The sequence below is a fragment of the Chiloscyllium plagiosum genome, chromosome 14, assembly GCF_004010195.1.
Source record: "Chiloscyllium plagiosum isolate BGI_BamShark_2017 chromosome 14, ASM401019v2, whole genome shotgun sequence".
In the NCBI taxonomy this organism is placed as follows: Eukaryota; Metazoa; Chordata; class Chondrichthyes; order Orectolobiformes; family Hemiscylliidae; genus Chiloscyllium; species Chiloscyllium plagiosum.
The window spans coordinates 16,591,515-16,613,483 of NC_057723.1; the positions used below are offsets into that span (position 1 = coordinate 16,591,515).

General features: G+C 41.8%; 1 protein-coding gene across 10 annotated transcripts in view; it reads left to right on the forward strand.

Moving 5' to 3' along the window:
- hmgxb3 (HMG box domain containing 3) overlaps window positions 1-21,969 on the forward strand; it is a 95,026-nt gene that overhangs the window by 4,672 nt on the left and 68,385 nt on the right. For 7 of the 10 annotated variants that reach the window (XM_043703262.1, XM_043703270.1, XM_043703269.1 and 4 more), the window contains exons 2-4: window positions 8,235-8,391; window positions 12,555-12,729; window positions 15,003-15,608. In XM_043703262.1, the coding sequence (XP_043559197.1) occupies window positions 8,243-8,391; window positions 12,555-12,729; window positions 15,003-15,608 (930 nt within the window). In that variant the 5' untranslated portion in view covers window positions 8,235-8,242. Of the gene's footprint in view, window positions 1-3,812; window positions 4,543-4,864; window positions 4,888-6,695; window positions 6,781-8,234; window positions 8,392-12,554; window positions 12,730-15,002; window positions 15,609-21,969 lie in introns of those variants that run through there. The other 3 variants (XM_043703264.1, XM_043703267.1, XM_043703265.1) reach the window with 3 other exon arrangements.

Here is a 21,969-nt window from a genome sequence, read left to right on the forward strand (position 1 = left end):
CCGGGTGCTCCGGTTTCCTCCCACAGTCCAAAGATGTGCAGGTCAGGTGAATTGGCCATGCTAAATTGCCCGTAGTGTTAGGTAAGGGGTAAATGTAGGGGTATGGGTGGTTTGCGGGTTGGTGTGGACTTGTTGGGCCGAAGGGCCTGTTTCCACACTGTAAAGTAATCTAATCTAATGCAAGGTGGTGAAGGCAATAATGACAAAACTGCAGTACAAATGTTACTACCTCATTTACAGGCTCTTACCTAAATATGTTGTGGTTTTGTTCGCCGAGCTGGAAGTTTTTGTTGCAAACTTTTCGTCCCCTGGCTAGGCGACATCATCAGTGCTTGGGAGTCTCCTGCGAAGCGCTTCTTTGATGTTTCCTCCGGTGTTTATAGTGGTCTGTCCCTGCCGCTTCTGGTTGTCAGTTTCAGCTGTCCGCTGTAGTGGTTGGTATATTGGGTCCAGGTCGATGTGTTTGTTGATGGAGTTTGTGGATGAATGCTATGCCTCTAGGAATTCCCTGGCTGTTCTCTGTCTGGCTTGCCCTATGATAGTAGTGTTGTCCCAGTCGAATTCATGTTGCTTGTTGTCTGCGTGTGTGTGAATTTGACTGGGACAACACTACTATCATAGGGCAAGCCAGACAGAGAACAGCCAGGGAATTCCTAGAGGCATGGCATTCATCCACAAACTCCATCAACAAACACATCGACCTGGACCCAATATACCAACCACTACAGCGGACAGCTGAAACTGACAACCGGAAGCGGCAGGGACAGACCACTATAAACACCGGAGGAAACATCAAAGAAGCGCTTCGCAGGAGGCTCCCAAGCACTGATGATGTCACCTAGACAGGGGACGAAACGTTTGCAACAAAAACTTCCAGCTTGGCGAACAGAACCACAGCAACAAGCACCCGAGCTACAAATCTTCGCACAAACTTTGCTAATCTATAACTTGAACTGCACTGCTTTCAATACCTCCAATTTCCTGGCACAAGCTCCTTTCTCTTCACCATGGATGTACAATCTGCATGTCTATCTCCCAACAGGATAGTCTGAGAGGCCTCAGCTTCTTCTTGAAACAAGACCTGAACCGTAGCCATCCACCATCCTCCTCTGTCTGGTTGAGGTCATTCTCACTTTGAACAATTTCTCCTTTAACTTGTCTCTCACTTTCTTCAGGTCAGGTGTGGCCATGAGTCTCGGTTAGGTCTGTCTCTTTGTATATGGAGCACGTGGAACATTTTTGTTGTACTCCTATTTTCGTCCATCACCATGACCCGTTCTCTGGTACATTGGCATCATCAGTGCTGCATCTCTTTCTTGTCCAGAGTTGGAAAAAAATTAGCAATTTTGCTTCCAACTTTCATCCTGCTCTCAACTTCATCAGGTCCACCTCCAACTCCTCCCTTCCCTTACTTGACATCTCTGTTTGGGATAGACTGGCACTGATGTTCATTACAAACTCACTGACTCCACAGTTTGATTAGCACACCTCTTCTCACCTTGCTCCTGTAAGAACTCCATAAGACATAAGAGCATAAATTAGTCTGTTCAGTTCATCGAGTGATAATCATGATGGAAGTTTCTCAACCCGGTTCTCCTGCTTTCTCCCTGTAACCTTTGAACCCCTTGAGGATCAAGAACCTATCTTTCTCTGTCTTAAATATACTCAATGACCTGCCCTCCACAGCCATCTGTGGCAATGAATTCCATAGATTCACCACTCTCTGGCTGAAGAAGTTTCTCCTTATCTCCGTTCTAAAAGGTCTTCCCTTTATTCTAAGGTGGTTCCTCTGGTCCTCGTCTCCAGCAATGGAAGCATCTTCCCAACGTCCACTCTGTCCAGGCAATTCAGTAATCGCTAAATTTCAATTAGATCCTCCCTCATTCTTCTAAACTCCATCCAAGAGTTCTCAAACGTTCATTATATGTTAAGCTTTTAATTCCCGAGACTATTCTTGTGAACCTCCTATGAAACTGCTCCAGGGCCAGTACATCCTTCCTGAGATATGGACCAAAACTGCGCGTAATACTCCAAATATAGCCTGACTAGAGCCTTATAGATCCTCAGAAGTATATCCCTGCTTTTATATTCAAATCCTCTCAAATGTCATCATTACAGTTGCCTTCCTACTGACTCAACCTGCAAGTTTACCTTAAGAAAAACGTGGGCTAGAACTCCCAAGTCTGTTTGCACTTCAGACCTGAAATTTCTCTCCATTTAGAAAATAGTCCATGTTGCTATTCTTTGTACCAAAGTGAATTACCTCACGCTTTCCCACATTGGGCAAAGAAGTGGCAGATAGAGTACATTCTCCAAACCTGACCAAATCCTACTGCAGCCTCCTCATCTCCTCCGTACTATCTGTCCCTCTACCTATCTTTGCATCATCTGCAAACTTAGCCAGAATGCTGTCAGTTCCTTCATCTACATTATTGATGTATAAAGTGAAAAGGTGTCCCAACACAGATCCTTAAGGAACATCACTTGTCACTAGCTGGCATCCTTTTATCCCCATGCTCTGCTTTCTGCCAGACAGCCAATATTCTATCCATGCTAGTGCCTTGCTTCTAATACGATGAGCCCTTATCTTACTCAACAGCCTCCGATGCGGTATCTTGTCAAAGTCCAGATAGATAATATCCATTGCTTCTCCTCGGTCTAACATGCTTGTTACTTCCTGTAAGAATTCTAGCAGATTTGTCAAGTATGACCTCCCCTTGATGAAACCATGCTGAGCTTACCATATTTTAGCATTCACTTCCAAGTATTCAGGAATCTCATCCTTCATAATGGGCATGAGGATCTTACCCACGACTGAGGTTAGGCTAATTTGTGTGTAATTTTCCACCATTTTCCTTACTCCCTTTTTAAGCAGGGTGTCACGTTAACAATTTTCTAATCCTCTGAGACCCTCCCTGACTAGCGATTCCTGAAAGATCACCACTAAAACCTCCACTATATCTTTAGCTATCTCCCTTAGATCTCTGGGGCGTCATCAACTGGTTCAGGTCCAGGTGATTTACCCACCTTCAGACCATTCAGTTTTTCTAGCACCTTCTCCTTGGTGATGGCCACAATAATCAGCTTTGCCCGCTCACTCCTGAATTTTTGGCATATGACTCGTGTCTTCCATTCTCCTAGTTTCCATGTCTCTGTCACATCTAACAATGCCAGCTTCTTTGGAGGTTTCAGAAATGACTACCTTGTTCCTCAATCAAGGATTTCTCGCCACCGTGGTTGACATGGCCCTTGACTGTATCCAACCCATTTCCTGCACTTCTATCCTCACCACTTCCCTTCCTTTCGGGTGCCCATGATCCTCACTTTCTACTGTGCCAACATCCTCATCCAAAAAATCATAAGTTACCATTTCCACCACCTTCAGCAAAATGCCACCCACCAGATACACAAACTACTCCTGTCCCTTGTCAGTATTTCATAGGGACTGTTCACTCTGGGGTACCTTAGTCCACTCCTCCAGTCTCAAATGTTCTCACATCCCATGACACCTCCACAAGCAATCACAGAAGATGTAACACTTGTCCATTTAATTCGTCCTCCTCGCTATACCAGACCTGTACATACTTTCCGGGTCAGGTAGCGATTTGCCCTCGCTTTATTCAATCTGGTCTACCATATTGATTGCTAATAATATGATCTGAAAATGTGTTGCTGGAAAAGCACAGCAGGTCAGGCAGCATCCAAGGAGCAGGAGAATCGACGTTTCGGGCATGAGCCCTTCTTCAGGAATCATGCCCGAAACGTCGATTCTCCTGCTCCTTGGATGCTGCCTGACCTGCTGCACTTTTCCAGCAACACATTTTCAGCTCTGATCTCCAGCATCTGCAGTCCTCACTTTCTCCTGCTAATAATATGATCCCCCAGTATATCAGGGAGACAATGCAGACCGAGTGACTGCTTTGCTCAGCACCCACGCTGCCAGATCTTAGGGATTTATGACCATTTCAGCACATTATCTTATTCTCATACATTTCTATTTCGGGCCTGCTGCATTGTGCTGGACAGCATTATCATCTTTTGCCTTGGTGCTTTATAGCCTTCAGGACACAACGTTGAGTTTAAAAATTTCAGAACGTGAATGCCTTCATGTTCATTACCTATCCCCACAGCCTGAGTTTTGTTTCATCTGAGTTGCTCCCAGCATAACCAGCCATTTTCAATCATTTGCACTTCTATAAGCACCCTATTAACCATATCTCCCTCTTGGCTTATCATCAGCAATTCTTTTTTGTGTCTTTTCCTTTTCTCTTGCCACTCTCCATATATTCTATTAACTCCTCTTCCATGCTGTTAGAGATGCTGAGTTCTCCAGCACTTTCTTTTTTTATTTCAGATCTCCAGAGTCTGGATTACTTCAGCTTTTTTATTTGATTATGATGGAAAGTTGTCCACAGGGCTATCAAGTGGCTTTCACTCAACAATAAACTGCTTGCTTATTCTCATTCTGGATTCCATCAGAGTCACCTTGTCTCATTCTAACTTTGGTCCAAACGCTGAAAAAGCTGAATTCCAGTGGGTGAGGTGAGAGTGACTGCTTGAGAACAAAACGGAACTGTGTGATTGTGGGACAAAGAAAAAATTAATTAAATGGAAATTGCTGAATAAAATCAACCAGTTGGTAATTATCTGACGCAAAAGCGTATTGATGTGGAAACCATAAACTTAGCTATCGGAAATTTCTGCAGGAACTGTACTTGGCTCAACTGTCAGAAATAACTTCATCAATGTGTACCACTTCCCACTTTGGGTTATACTCTGTTCCACCCTGTCCCATTGGACAGAAGATAGAAAAGTTTGAAAGCACATACCAACACATTCAAGAACAGCTTCTTCCCCATTGCTATCAGACTTTTGAATGGACCTCTGGTAAATTTAGAGTTGATCTTTCTCTGTACCTTCTCTTGTTTGAGACCAAAGTTGCTATTTTTCAAACTGAATTTGAATTTTTAACATTTGATGATCGCTACCCTGCTAGAGGATCCGTAATTGTGAGATGATTTATTTATCCTACCTCACTGCATATTACTAGATCTAAAATAGCCCATTACTAAATAAGTCAAAAAGTGTGATGCTGGAAAAGCACAGCTGGTCAGGCGGCATCCAAGGAGCAGGAGAGTCAACTCTTCGAGCATACTTGGCACTGCCCTCTTGTTTACACTTTCTCCATTACTGAATAATCCCTGACACAATCCACAAATTTGTCTTCTATGTTTCCATATCCATCTGATTTGTCCAGTTGAAATGCAGATTAAAATCACCGATAACAATTGCAGTGCACTTCTCACATGAACCATTATTTCTTGACTTATGCTTTGTGCTGTTATCGGGCAACTCTTCAGGTGCCAAAAGACCAACGTGACTTCCTTGCTTTCTTTATTTCCATCTGAATTGATTCCACATTGCAATCTACTGCATCTATATCACACTCACCAGCATACTAATGCTCTACTAATACTCTCCTTTATTAATAAAGCTTATCCAATTGCTTTTCTTTTTTGCCTGTTCTTCTAATATTGAGTTGTCAGTCTTGAGTTCTCTGCATCCATTTCTGTCTAAATACTGTCAAGTCATGTTATTAATTGATATTTTTGCCATAATCTCATCTAATGTTTTTACAAGTGTCTCATCTATTTGAGTAAAGATCCTTCAGATTTGATATTTCACCATTGTCACTTATTCAATTTAAGACTTGCAGGCTGACCAGAACCCCAAGCCAAGGACTTTAAGATAAGATGTTTTTCTTCTTTTAAGATCTGGACTCTTTTTTTTATTTCCTTTCCTTTCAGCACTTTTTAAAAAAAATATTGTTTTTATTATGGTTTTGTAACCAAGATGCTGCCAGTGAATAGCGACTTTGTACACTTTTCACTGTACTCATTCCTACACTTGAGTACGTGTGACAATAATTCTAATTCTATTCTCGTTCTAATTTTTGTTGCTTGTTTTTTGCATATATTTTTGAACCCCTTCTTGTCGTGCTTTGATTATCAATGGCCTCTTCACTGCCCTGCATATCTGCTCTCTTGTTTCTTTTTGACTTCCTTCCCCACTAATTAGTTGAATGAGCTATCTACAACCTTGGCTGTATAATTCACCAGGAGTCTAGTCTCAAATAGTCCCACGATAGTTCAAGTAATAGAATACCTCTCTCTCCAGGTCTGTGTTAGTGCCTCCTGAATTAAAATGCATTTCTCCCACACTAATCTTTGAGCCATGCACTTATCCCTTTAGTCTTACTACTACTTTGGCAATTTGCATGTGACTAAAGTAATAATCTGGTCTGCTTTATAATTTAATACCAAACTGTTCACTATTCCTCAATGCAACCTTTTTCCTGGTCTTATCTCTGCCGTTCGAGTTTAAAACCAGATCAGCGATTATTATTGAGTGACAGAACAGACTCAAAGGACCAAGTGGTCTACATTTTCAAATTCAAATGTTTATATTCATGTACCTTAGCATTAACAATCTTGCAACTGAATCACAAAGTTATCCATGCAAATGCAGATGCAGAGACTTGAACAGGCAGTCTCGATTAATGCTTTAGTACAGCACTTAAAGAATATTATCCTGTCAGAGGAGCTGATATGTTCTTAATGAAATCTTAAAGCTGATCTCCTCTTTCAGATGAGCATACGAAACTATATGAAGAGAATTAATGGAGCTTTCATTAACGTCCTGACTGATATTTATAACTTAATGATATTTCAGGAAACAGATTATCTGTTGGATTATGATGTCATCTGAAACGTCAAATAAGTGAGGGGCTCTCTTGAATACAGTACTTCAGTATTTTAATGTGTTAGCCTGCTTCAGAATATTAGGCAGACACTATGTCTTGGCTCAATTAGATTTCCTGTCGGCATAAATCCATTTGTCTGTGTCACTGTCCCTCTTACTTTACTATCTGCTTATAAGGTTACTTCATTCATTCTACTTAATTTTAGATGAACAATTTGGATTATTGCATTATCTATGACAACGTTCTTGCAAATGTCAAAATTAGGGAGAAAAGAGAGCACAAAAATCCTGTTGTATCTTTTCCTCTTCTGTGTCTTGTTGGTTATCTTAAATGATTGGCTTGCTGTGTATTTATTGATGCAGAGAGGAAGAATGGTCAGACATGGAAATGTTGTCTTTGTTTATTAAGCTAAGTCTATTTACTAGACACGATACACAAGCCTGTCAAAAGTATCATTATATTTAAGTGTTGTGTCTTCGTTGCCACTTTCCTCTACTCACTGAGCCTGTATCTTAAAGCATCACAAACTCCTGCAGGTGTTCACCAATGTGCTATTATAGAATTAAAACTAATCATTTGAAAGTGTTGCATCAGAATTTCTGTTAGCTTTATCTGTGCACTAATGTGTAATATTCAATCTGTTTTACTCGTTTGTTGAGTAAAAAATAAATCCACCCCCATTCTGTGCAATTAGCCGTAGGCTTTCAGATGCTGAATCCCTGATGGAAATTTCTTTCTTAGTGAATACTTGAGAGTTCATTGAAATCAGTTTGAGAGTGATCAGCAATTAACAGATTGTATGATACATTTTAAGACCATAAGCAACATGATCAGGAGTAGACTGTTCAGCCCCTTGAACTTACTCTGCCATTCAGGAGGGTCATGGCTGATCCAACACTCCTCAGAACCACTTACCTTTCCTTTCCCCATAACCCTTAATCCCCTTACTATCAAGAATCTATTTGACTCAGCCTTAATAACATAAAAGTACTCTGCTCCTTCCACAGGTCTCTTTGCCAACAAGTGCTAAAGACGATCAGAAGAAATTACTCCTCTTTCCATTCTAAAATTTTTGCATTCTTAATTCTGAGACAATTACCTTCTGGTTGTAGCCTTTCCCATGAGGGAAAACATTTACTCTGTCAAGCCCCTAAAGAACCCTATATGTTACAATGTGTGTAGACCAGGACTGAATAAGTCACAACATTTCAAATCAAGTTTTTTGATAACTGCAAAAACCTATACTTTGTATGCAATCTCCCACTTGTTCTGTTAATTGTGCGTAGATTATACTTGCTTGATTTAGAGCCTCAAAACTCATGAATCTTCATATCCAAATTGTTTAGCTTTTCATTTGTAATTTTTCCATTTGTATTTTAACTTGACTGTGTCCAACTTTGTAATCTATTGAGTAGTGGTATACACTTTTCAGATGGTTACATGTCAGTTTAATTTTTTGCTTCCTCTTTAGCATAAGGAATGGACACTCCATATGATGGAGCAGAGATAACATTAGTAACTGAAGAAATCGAAGGCTGTTACAGCTGCACAAAAAACTTTTCACCTAAAAAGAAAAAGAAATGGAAAGATCAAAGTGAGGATGGAGGTAAAAAAAGTAAGAAGCCCAGGTAAAGACCAATTATTTCTCATCCAGAAGATACTACTCATGTAAAATCTCATGTAGGCTGAAATCGTCAGGTTTAATCAAGAAGTGGTATCTCAGTTATCCCGATTGTGTATTTAATGGATTAAATCTACTGATTGGAAGCAGCAGATTTTCTGTGCAGCACTCCTGCACCTACAGTTCTAATAATATGATACCTAGATTATTAGGATTATTTGCAAGTGTATAAGACATACTTAGACTGATGCAGAAATTATTCTGATTAGAGAGAGTACAAAATCTAAACGGAATTACTTATTGGGCTACAATAAACTCAGTGTCTAGATTTTAATGCCCAACCTTCAGAATGCTGTGATTGCTATTCAAGAGGCCAATTAAAAGATAAGTTAAGATTGTATCGGGGGTGAGTGAGATGCTTGAGTTATGAGGGGAGACTATATGACATGGTCTTTGCAGTATATATCCAAGCAGAGTTTGAGACTTGATGAACTGAATAGGGTAACGCAGGACATGCATGCAAAGATTATTAATAACAAAATTAGAAATATAGAAATAAAGTAAGGAGAAATTTGTTTTTATTCAAAGCATTTCTACAAAATAGAATACTTTAGCAGATGTTAGATAATATAGCATCTATGATATTGGCTTATAAAAATGAAGGCATTTGTAAAAAGAAAGATAATGGAAAAGAGCAATAGAGCATGAGTTGGATAGTTCTTTTACAGAGCTAGCCCAGATGTGATGAACTAAATGACATCAGTCTCATTCTAAAACTGCTTCTGCAGGGTTCCCAAAATCCAATTTGAAGTAGTGATACTACAGACTTTCCAAAGACAAGAGAGCATGTTTCTCAAACTTGGGAGCAATGTGAAATATTTGCATTTTATACATGTAATCACTGTTAGAGGGGGTCCGTCTGGAATGTGTTCTATAGCATTGAATTGGGACATTTCATCCGAATTACAAACAGATGAGGTTCTCTCATCACTTTAAAAACAGGCTGTTTAGTTGTCGAGTAGGTTGATCATTTCTTTAAATGGTTATGCCTGACTTTATTGAAATTAATTATTTATACAGTTCCCAGCCTCAACATTGAGAAATATGAAGTGATACAACTTTGGAAGAAGAATAAGGAAAAGAAATCTGATGCAAAATTTTAAAATTAGAGGGGGAGCCAAGTAGACTTGTTGATTCTGATATGTAAATTCTAAAATCGGAAAGACAGCTTGGTGGGTTGTAAGCACAAGAGCAGCAATGGGATCTTCAAAATGTAAAATATAGAAGTAGTGTGGATTGTTTAGTCTCTGACATAACTTATGTATTAATCATGTAAGCCCACTCCAACCAAATCCAATCTTTGGCTGCTGGGCTAATTTTCATTAGTTTATGAATCAATAAGTAACCTAAATGAGTGTGTCATCATTGTCATAGACATCTTCAGTAACTTTGGAGAGGACTGAGTCAAAAAGTGTGGGGCTGGAAAAGCACAGCAGGTCACCCAGCATCTGAGGAGTAGGATAGTCAATGTTTCAGGCAGAAGCTCTTCATCAGGAATGGGGAGGGGAGGGGCAAAGGGGGCTCAAGGGGATGGAGATAAATAGGGTAGGGGAGGGCTGGGGAGGGGAAGTAGCAAGGAAGGCAATGGGTGGATGCAGGTAGTGGGGTGATGTTAGGGTGGAGCAGATAGGTGGAAAGGAAAATGAACAGGTGAGAGAAGTTCAGCAGTGCGCTGCCAAGTTGGAGGGTTGGATCTGGGATAAGATGGGGGAAGACGAAATTAGGAAACTGTTGAAATCGACGTTGATGCCGTGTGGTTGGAGAATCCCTAGGCAGAAGATGAGGCATTCTTCTTCTAGGCATCGGGTGACTGGGATTTGGCAGTGGAGGAGACCCAGGACTCGCACATCCATGGCTGAATGGGAGGGGGAGTTAAAGTGGTCGGCCACAGCTTGGTGGAGTTGTTTGGTGTGTGTGTCCTGGAGACATTTTAGGAAACATTCAGCAAGTTAGTGTCCTTCCATTGACTATGTGCACTTGCCGCTGCCTCAGGAAAGGGGCCAGCATAACGAAGGACTCCTCCCACCCCAGTTATACCTTCCACCCTCTTCCATTTGGCAAAAGATACAAAAGTTTGAAAACACATACCAAAAGATTTAAGAACAGCTTCTTCCCTGCTGTTATCACACTGAAAATGGATCTCTTATGTGTTAGAATTGATCATTCTCTGTGGTTGTAATGCTATATTCTGATATACTTATGTAAGGTATGATTTGTCTGGATAGCACACAAAATACTTTTCACTGTATTTCGGCGCATGTGACAATAATAAATCAAATCAAAAGCGAGGTGGCATAAGTTTAAGTTCAACATATAAACAAAGCATGTTAAAGGTTTTTTTTAATTTAACCTGTTCAGAGATGTTACGTACCTCCGGAGCAAGTAGAACTTGAACCCGGGCCTCTTGGGTTACTGGTAGGAACACTACCATTGAACTACATGTATCAAAAACATTATCCAGAAATAGAATAGCCTCTCAGAACTGTCCCAGCTTTTAGAGGGAAATGGGTGAGGTAAGCAGAAATTCGAGCAATGGGCCTGCCTGAACAGCTGTTTCGGTAAACCAGCATAGGAATGATGTACTGAACACGGGATTCATTCTATGATGTAAAATCCTCTGATTCACAGACTTGTGTTGAATATATCATAACATCATAGAGATGTACAGCATGGAAACAGACCCTTTGGTGCACCTCGTCCATGCTGACCAGATATCCTAAATTAATCTAGTTCCATTTGTCAGCATTTGGCCATATCCCACTAAATCCTTCCTATTCATATTCTCATCCAGATGCCTTTTAAGTGTTGAAATTGTATCAGCTTCCACCACTTCCTCTGGCAGCTCATTATATACACGCTCCACCCTTTGCATGAAAAAGTTGCCTCTTGGGTCCCTTTTAAAATCTTTGCCCGCTCACCTTAACCCTTGCCTCTAGTTTTGGACACCTCAGCCCGAGGAAAAGACCTTGTCAATTTACCCTATCCATGCCCCTCATAATTTTATAAACCTCTATAAGGTTACCCCTCAGCCTCTGATACTCCATGGAAAACAGCCCGAGCCTATTCAGCCTCATTATAGCTCAACTATCCAACCCTGGCAATATCCTTGTTAAATCTTTTCTGAATCCTTCCAAGTTTTACAGCATCCTTCTTATAGCAGGGAGACCAGAATTGCACGCAGTATTCAAATAGTGGCCTCACCAATGTCGTGTGCAACTGCAACATGACCTCCAACTCCTATACTCAATGCACTGATCAATAACGGCACAATTCTGTTTAACAGAATAAAAGTACATAAAGAATAATATGGTGGTACTTGATAGTCATGTGGTTTGTGTTTGAAATTTTATTTGCAACATATTTGGATAAAACCCTAATCATACATTGAAACTTCTTATTTCCCTGACGCCAAAGCTTCGTCTTATTTATAAATCCTATGGCTGTTATCACTTTCCAAATTTATCCAGTAAGAAGCTGAGCTGTAGAAACCAGTAAAGAGCTAAGGTCAATCCCTCCATTTGCTGATTAAGTGAATTCTGACTGAGGCAGTGATAAGTTTGTTGCTATTAGAAGGAAAGCTGAGATTGACAAAAATCAAGATAAGACAGCAACATTTTGGCTCATGAAAGCAAATCTGGAGCAATATCTATATTTTTGATAAATATTATTTTAAAAAGCATTTCTAAATCTTTTCACTTATGGAATATCTCCATATTGAATCTGGCCTTCTTCCAGCAACTACAGCACCGTTTATTTATATAATATGTTTAATGTAACAAAGTGTCCCAAAATGTCTCAGAAGAGCATTGATCCACATCAGGTGACATTATGTCAGACAACTAAGAGCTACATTTAAAAGAGTGTCTTAGAGGTGGGAAAGCAAGGTAGAGTGGTGCATGGAAGGTATCCTTGAACTTGGAGATTAGTTAACTGAAGACATAGTTACCAAAAGCTATTAAAATCAGACATGCTTCAATCATGTCTTTGACCAACACAGGTGTCTCAGAGAATATTACAAGAATGATAAATTTCACTAGATTTCTGCTCTTTTTGTACATACCAGTAATCTGCATGAAAACTCTGTTTTGAGCTTTTGTTTCTTTATTTCAGGCCAGCATACTTACTATACTATTATGACACTCATTTAAAAGTGCAACAAGATTTTCCAAATTTGCCCCGGTCTGAAATAAACAAGAAGATCAGTGAAAGCTGGAGGCGACTCAGTGTTGCTGAAAAGGGTATTTACCTTGAAAAGGCAAAGCTGGAAAAAGAAGGAATAGATCCGGTAAAAGCTTTCTCTCTTAGCTGCAATAGTAATAACAAAATACTGTGGATGCTAGAAATCTGAAATAAAAATACAAATGCTGGAGAAACTCAGCACGTCTGGGACCATCTATGAAGAGAGTTAAAGATTTGAGTCTGATATGACTCTCCAGAACTGAACGGGCTGGAAAATGTGCTTTTATTATGTGTAGACAGGAGGGAAGGAAGACATAAGTTGAACAGATGATAAGGGTACCCAAAACAAATGGCAAAAAGTGTGCTCACGGTGGTAAAGGAGCAAATGAAATGTAAAATAGGGGTATATGAAAAAGAAAAAAAAAAGTGTTGCTCCGCTGAGATCAAAGTCAAAGAGATCAGAGGAATCATGAAGACTGGAAAATGAGGTGGTTTTCCTTCTGCTTGCATTGAACTTCATTGGAAAACTGTAGCAGACCAAAGATGGAAATGTGAGAATGGAAGCAAGATGGTTTGTTGAAATGTTAAATGACTGTAAGATTGGGTGTTTTCTGCAAAGTGGTCACCCAGTCTATATTTGGTCTCACTAATTTAAAAGATACCACATTATGACCAGGATGTACAGTAGACTATACTGAAAGATGTTCAAGTAAACGACTGCTGGAATGTGTGTTTTGGGTCTTTGGCAGTGAGGAGGCTTGGGTGAAATTGCAAGTGTTACACCTTCTTTGATTGTATGAGAAGGTGCCATGGGTTGGAGTGAAAAAAGTCTTGAGAGTGTTGGGGGATTAGGCCAGGCTATTGTGGGGGTGAATGGTCTCTGCGGAAAGCTGATAGTGGCAGGAGGGGAGGGAAGATGCATGAGATGGTGGTCTCCTGTGGGAGATGGCAGAAATAACAGTGGGTGATCCTTTTGAATGTGGAGACTAATGGGTTGGAAAGCTACAACAAGTAATCCTGTTGCCGTTCTATGAGGGAGGGGAATGGGCGAAGGTAGAAGTGTCTGAAATGAAATTGGATATGGCTGGAGGCCCTGACAAACATGAGAGCAAATCCTCAGTTGAGGGAATAGAAGGTACCTCTGCAAAAAATGGCATGATTGGTTAGAGAAATTGGGAAAATGGAATGGAGTCCTTACAGGAGGCAGGGTGTAGGGAAGTGCTATCAATGTAACTGAGAGTTGGGGTGGGTTAGTAATCGATATTGGTGGATAGCTTATTCTCCAGAAAAGAAGGTTAAGTCAAGGAAGGGAAGGGAAGGGAATTATCAGAGAAGGACTAAGTGACTGTAAGAGAAAGATGCAAATTGAAAGCAAAACTCTTTGATTTTTTTCCAGTTCTGGACAAGAGCTGGAAGCTGTACCGACGATGACATTGACGTACTGGAGAAGTACGCTGAGTAGGACTGGAACAAGGAATGTTCCAAACCCCACACAAGGCCTTGCCATCGCATGGGCTGCTACCACAAGTAACCCATTGTCAGCCCCTAACAATCTTCATTAGCAGTTATTCATTCACCCAGGCTGACCTTTACCCACTCATTTGTCTGTACAACAGTTTTTTTCCACAGTGACTGGCTTTCATTTCCACCATTTTTCTTTACTCCTTCCCACATTCCCCTCCCCCTTCTTTAGCATATACCAATCTGTTTCTAACTACAATCAATTTTAAAGAATGATTACTGGAACCAAAACATGAACTCTGGTTTCTGTCCCCAGATGCTGGTAGACTTGCTGAATTTTTCCAGCAATTCCTGATTTTGTTCCTGATTGCTGGCATCTGCAGTTCTTTGTTTTTTAGTTAATATTAAATAGTACTTGGCTGAAAACTAGTAACTTAAAGACTGGATCATAGCTAGATCACATTTGACTGTCAATGAGAACTTACATTTGCAATGATTTAGTTTAATCATTTATCGTTGTGCTGATGTCATCATCCTTCAGTAACAAAATATTGGATGTTTCCATCTGTACTTTAGAAAAAGTACTGTCAACAAAAACATAAACCTGAATATGGCCATCTTTTATGAAAACAAGCTGTATTTGATTAAAGAGTATTAATATTAATCCCAAAGTTGTAATCTTGCATTGAAATATCAACCTATTATTTATCCCTTGCTCTGATTGTGATGGCATTTGGTGTTTATTTTACAAACAATTGTTTTCAAATATCATTTCTCTTTTGCACTCAAACGTGCTCCTGACATTAGAATAATAATCATTTCCAGCAAAAGTGAAGAGTTTGCCCCTTTTTTACACAATTAACTAAAATGCTACACAAATGAGATGTGCTCATGTGTGTTCTTTTTTGCAATCTACAGAGCGATAAGCTAGTCAATGCTTCAACTGGTGCCCCTCCAACTGATATTCCAGGATTCCGCAAAATTCTTCCTCGTTCTAGTTATATTATAATTCCCACTTCTGGTCTACCTGGAGATGGAAATGGCCAACAGCTGGCTCAATCTCCTACACCGAGGGGAGGTGAATGCAATCCAACATGGCAGACTCTTACCCACAATACTATACAAAGCCTTTTTACAGGCCCTATCGACAGCACTGAAGAGAGCATTGCTATTGATGGAATTACTGATGAAGCTTTCATTCACACTGAAACAATGCAGGAGATTGTTACATCGGAGATGCTTTCTCAATTTTCTAATTCTGGAGATGACAGAGTAGCAGGAGAACTGACCACCAATGAGACTTCTTTAGAGTTGACCCATCCTTATGACTCCCCTTGTGTTGTTATTGAAGGAACATTAATAGGTACAGGAAGTGATGCTTCAGAAAGTGTCACCAGCTGCACAAACCAGCAAACTATGGAGGTTAATCCTGTGATGACAGTATTATCGAATCAGAGCAAGCCAAGTGGGAGTCTCTCCTCTCATAAAACTCTAGGACAGGCTGTTTGTGTTAACAACAAACAGGTAAGAAACTCAGTTTGCTTTTTCACTCCTTACATATAAGTATTGAGATTTGTAACCAATGTGATCTCTACAGTTGAAAAGATTGAGAAGTGACCTCAGTAAGATTTCTCACGGGGTTCACAGGATAGATATAGGACAGGTGGTTTCCCTGGCTGGGGATGTTAGGGAACATTGTCTCAGGATAAGCGATGGGCAATTTAGGACTGAGATCAAGAGAAATTTCTTCACTCAGTGTAAACCTTTGGGCATTTCTTTCACCAATGACTGTCCGGGATCTGTAAGTGAATATGTTCAAGATAGTGATTGAGAGATTTCTAGACATCAAGGGACATGGAGAAAATGGAATTGAAGTAGATGATCAGTCGCTATCTCATGGAGGAGCAGGCTCAAGTGGCTGAATGATCTAGTCGTGCTCCGATTTCATGTGGTTGCATGTTTTTATATTGAAAGAATACAATATAAGGACCAAGCATAATTCATGTCATTCATAAGAAACAGTAATAAGCAACATTTATATAGCGTCTTTTTTAATGTGAGGCAAAGTCTGCTGCAGACATCATCATATATATGCACACTGCATTATTTGAATTAAGTTAATGTGTGCGCATTCAAATGGCTTTTACTTGAGCGGGGGAGAAGAGGGGGGTGAGGAGAGTGGCTATGAAGACGACTGGAGGATCCTTCTCACCACCCTGCACCCGCCGCCCCCCACATCCTGACTCACCTGACCTCCTGTTTGCAGACCTCTTCTCTCCACCCCCCTCCGAAGCAAATACGGACTTCAAATGGTCGTAAGAAGAGATCAAAGATGTCTAAGAATACTCAAGCCAGCTGGTCTGTACAGGATCAGAGTGCATGACAGGGGATTCCATCTGGGTCGCTCACTTTCCATGGGTTCACATTAAGGCTGGTCTAATGTCTGTGGTGGTGGGCGAGGGTGCAGATGCGTCTGCAGCTGATGGGATAGGTGATATTCTTAGGTGACATTTTTTACAAACCCACCGACTCTCACAGCTACCTGAATTGCACCTCTACCAACCCTACCTTCTGCAAAAACGCTGCCCCGTAGTCCCAATTCCTCCCCCTTTGCCGTATCTGCTCCCAGGAGGACCAGTTCCACCAAAGAACACATCAGACAGCCTCCTTTTTTCAAGACCGTAATTTTCCCTCCACCCATCTCATCCACGTCTCGCACCTCCACCCTCAAACCCCACCCCTCCAACTGCAACAAGGACAGAACCCCTCTGGTCCTCTCCTTCCACACCACCAACGTCCGCATAAACCACATCATCCGCCGACATTTCCGCCACGTCCAAACGGACCCCACCACCAGGGACATATTTCCCTCCTCACCCCTATCCGCTTTCCACAAAGACCATTCCCAACTACCTGGTCAGGTCCACAACCCCCAACAACCCACCCTCCCCTCCTGGCACCTTCTCCTGCCACAGCAGGAATTGCAAAACCTGTGCCCACACCTCCCCCCTCACCTCCATCCAAGGCCCCAAAGAAACCTCCATGTGAATGTAGTAGGGTTATTGTAATGGGTGACTTTAAGTTTCCCAATATTGATTGGAACCTTCTTTGAGCAGATGGTTTGGAAGGAGCTGTTTTTATAAGGTATGTTTTGTGGGGTTTCCTAACTCAGTACGTTGACAGGCTGACGAGGAGAGAGGCCATTTTGGATTTGGCGCCCGGCAATGAGCCGGGGCAGGTGTCAGATCTTGCGTGGGAGAGCGTTTTGGTGATAGCGACCACAACTGCTTCACTTTCTACATAGCTATGGAGAAGGAGAGAAGCAGGCACAATGGGAGGATATTTAATTGGGGGAAAGGAAACTATGATGCTATCAGACGTGAGTTGGGAAGCATGGACAGGGAGCAATTGTTCCATGGAAAGGGCACTATAGACATGTGGAGATTGTTTAAGGAACAGTTGTTGCGAGTGATGCATAAATGTGTTCCTCTGAGATAGGCAAGAAGGGGTAAGATAAAGGAACCTTGGATGAAGAAGGCAAAAGAAAGAAGGCAGCTTATGTAAGGTGGAGGAAGCAAGGGTCTTGCTCAGCTCTAGAGGATTACAGGAAGGTGAGTAAGGAGCTCAAAAATGGTCTGAGGAGAGCCAGGAGGGGGCACGAAAAAGGCTTGGCAGGAAGGATTAGGGAGAATCTAAAGGCATTTTACACGTATGTGAGGAATAAGAGAATGATCAAAGAAAGAGTAGGGCCAATCAGGGATAGCATAGGGAACTTGTGTATAGAGTCTGAGGAGGTAGAGGAAGCTCTAAATGAGTTTTTTGCTTCTGTCTTTACTAAAGAAAAGGACCTTGTAGTGAATGAAACCATTGAGCGGGTAAACATGCTGGAATGGATAGAGTTTGAGGAAGCTGATGTGCTGAAAATTTTGACAAACATTAAGATTGACAAGTCACCAGGGCCAGACCAGATTTGTCCTCGGCTGCTTTGGAAGCGAGAAGTGTGATTGCTTTGCCACTTGCCAAGATCTTTGCATCCTCGCTCTCCACCGGAGTCGTACCTGAGGACTGGAGGGAGGCAAATGTAATTCCTCTCTCCAAGAAAAGAAATAGGGAAATCCCCGGCAATTACAGACCAGTCAGTCTCATGTCTGTTGTCTGCAAGGTGTTCGAAAGGATTCTGTGGGATAGGATTTATAACCATCTGAAAGAGCATGGCTTGATTAAATGCAGTCAGCACGGCTTTGTGAGGGGCAGGTCGCGCCTTACAAATCTTATTGAATTCTTTGAGGATGTTACTCGACAAGTTGATGAGGGTCGAGCGGTGGATGGGGTGTATATGGACTTCAGCAAGGCATTTGATAAAGTTCCCCATGATAGGCTCATTCAGAAGGTCAGGAGGAATGGGATACAGGGAAATTTAGCTTTCTGGATACAGAATTGGCTGGTCGACAGAAGACAGTGAGTGGTAGTGGAAGGAAAGTATTCTGCCTGGAAGTCTGTGGTGAGTGGTGTTCCACAGGGCTCAGTTCTTGGGCCTCTACTCTTTGTAATTTTTATTAATGACTTGGATGAGGAGATTGAAGGATGGGTTAGCGAGTTTGCAGACGACACAAAGGTTGGAGGTGTCATTGACAGTATAGAGGACTGTCGTAGGCTGTAGCGTGACATTGACAGGATGCAGAGATGGGCTGAGAGGTGGCAAATGGAGTTCAACCTGGATAAATGTGAAGTGATGCATTTTGGAAGGTCGAACTTGAAAGTTGAGTCCAGGATTAAAGACCGGATTCTTGGCAGTGTGGAGGAACTGAGGGATCTTGGTGTGCAGGTACATAGACCCCTGAAAATTGCCACCCAAGTGGACAGGGTTGTTAAGAAAGCATATGGTGTTTTGGCTTTCATTAACAGGGGAATTGAGTTTAAGAGCCGTGAGATCTTGTTGCAGCTCTACAAAACTTTGGTTAGACCACACTTGGAATACTGTGTCCAGTTCTGATCGCCTTTATTATAGGAAAGATGTGGATGCTTTGGAGAGGGTTCAGAGGAGCTTTACCAGGATGCTGCCTGGAATGGAGAGCTTATCTTATGAAGAGAGGTTGACTGAGCTTGGACTTTTTTCATTGGAGAAAAGAAGGAAGAGAGGGGACCTAATTGAGGTGTACAAGATAATGAGAGGCATAGGTAGAGTTGATAGCCAGAGACTTTTTCCCAGGGCAGAAATTGTTAACACGATGGGTCATAGTTTTAAGCTGTTTGGCGGAAAGTATAGAGGGGATGTCAGAGGCGGGTTCTTTATGCAGAGAGCTGTGAGAGCATGGAATGCATTGCCAGCAGCAGTTGTGGAAGCGAGGTCATTGGGGATATTTAAGAGACTGCTGGACATGTATGTATATGGTCACAGAAATTTGAGGGTTCGTACATTAGGTTTAGCTTACATGGGGATCAATGGTCGGCACAACATCGTGGACTGAAGGGCCTCTTCTGTGCTGTACTGTTCTATGTTCTATATCCATCAAAGTTTCAACTGAACTTCCACAAATGTCATTTATTGTATCCATTGCTCCCGATGTGGTCTCCTTTACGTTGGGGAGACTGTACGCCTTCTCACAGAACGCTTTAGGGACACCTGCACCAATCAACCCCACCGTCCCGTGGCCCAACATTTCAACTCCCCTTCCCACTCTGCCGATGACATGCAGGTCATGGGCCTCCTCCATCGCCAGTCCCTCATCACCTGACGCCTGGAGGAAGAACGCCTCATCTTCTGTCTCGGAACACTTCGACCCCAGGGCATCAATGTGGACTTCACCAATTTCCTCATTTTCCTTCCCTCTACCTTACCCCAGTTCCAACCTTTCAGCTCATCACCATCCTCATGACCTGTCTGACCTGCCAATCTTCCTCCCCACCCTCCTCTCCGACCTATCACCTTTATCCCCATCTCCATCCACCTATTGCACTCTCAGCTACCTTCTCCCCAGCCCCACCTCCCTCCCATTCGTCTCTCCGCCCCGGAGGCTCCCAACCTCATTCCTGCTGAAGGGCCCCTGCCCGAAACGTCGATTTTCCTACTGCTCGGATGCTGCCTAACCTGCTGTGCTTTTCTAGCACCACGAGATTCTTGACGCTGATCTCCAGCATCTGCAGTCCTCACTTTCGCCGATATTGTTTCACTGTCTTTCTGTTCAAAGTGAGCATAGAATGCATTGAGCTCATCAGCCTGGGCTGTTCTGTTGCCGGCAATTCTGTTTGACTTCGCTTTATAGCCAGTTATGTTGTGCCAGCCTTGCCACAAACGACAGGTGTCTAATTGGTTCATCTGGGTCTCAAGCTTAGTTTAGTTTCTCTTCGTAGTGTCCTTGATGTCCTTGCAAAGGTCATACCTGAATTTCCTGTGTCGGTCAGTGTCACCAGACTTGAACATCTCAGATCTGGACTTCAGTCGGGAGTCGATCTCTCAGTTCATCTGTGGTTTCCACTTGGGAAGCGTTCAGATTACCTTCTTTAGCACAGAGTCATCTATGCACTGACCAATGAAGTCTGTAATAGTAGTGGCGTACTCATTTAGGTTGGCTACTGAGTTCTCAAATATTGACCAGTCTATCAACTCTAAGCAGTCCCATATAATTGCAGTTAGGCCACCAATTATTACTCATGCCTAACTGGTGGTGCCTACATCCCAATGAATTGAAAAAAACTTGATATCCTGAGGCCACAAAAGACCCAATGTGAAAGTGGGTTTGTTTGATTTAATTGCCAATGAATACCTTAGCTTTTGGTTAACTCCCTACAATATTAATCATTGTAACTGGATCAAAATTCTGGAATTCCTTTCCTTACAATACAGTGTGCCGATGTACAAGGACTACAGTGGTTCAGGAAGGCAATAATAAGCCAAGGGCAGTTGAAGAGGATACTATTTATTGGCCTTGCCTGTGATGCTTACATCTCGTGAATGCATTTTTAAAAGAAATTGAAAACTGGAGGGGAAATTGTGCGATCTCCTTCCATGTGTCCTGTCCAATTGACTTCATTCAGGAATGAAGTTTTAGCAATCAGGATCTTTTTGTCTCAAATCAAAATCCTGCACAGCACATTGGCCAGCATTTGGATGTGAACCAAAGGGATTTCTGCAAGTTATTTTTACCCTTCATTTCATCAAACCCTCCAGACTAGAATTCGTGTATCTGTGCAGAAAATTGAATTTTGTAGTTATAAGACAGAGATAGTAATCCAAATCCAAACATCCTCACTACCACTGGACTCACAACATTATGACATCAAAACATATAATGACCCTCAAATTTATTCAATTGTTCTTAACCAAATTTTACAAGTAACAGATCCTCAGCACTAAGTTTATAACTTAAAGTTAACAATTTATTATTAATAGTGTCGCTTTGGCGAGCTCCGATAAACAACAAGGCATTTAATGTCTATGATCCTTGGAGTGCAAGTTCATAGCTCCTTGAAAGTAGAGTCACAGGTAGCTAGGATAGTGAAGAAGGCGTTTGGTATGCTTTCCTTTATTGGTCAGAGTATTGAGTACAGGAGTTGGGAGATCATGTTGTGGCTGTACAGGTCATTGGTTAGGCCACTGTTGGAATATTGCATGCATTTCTGGTCTCCTTCCTATCAGAAAGATGTGATGAAACTGGAAGGGGTTCAGAAAAGATTTATAAGGATGTTGCCAGGGTTGGAGGATTTGAGCTATAGGGAGAGGCTGAACAGGCTTGGGCTGTTTTCCCTTGAGTGTCGGAGACTGATGGGTGACCTTCTGGAGGTTTACAAAATTATGAGGGGCATGGATAGGATAAATAGACATTCTTTTCCCTGGCGTCAGGGAGTCTAGAACTAGAGGGCATAGGTTCAGGGTGAGAAGAGAAAG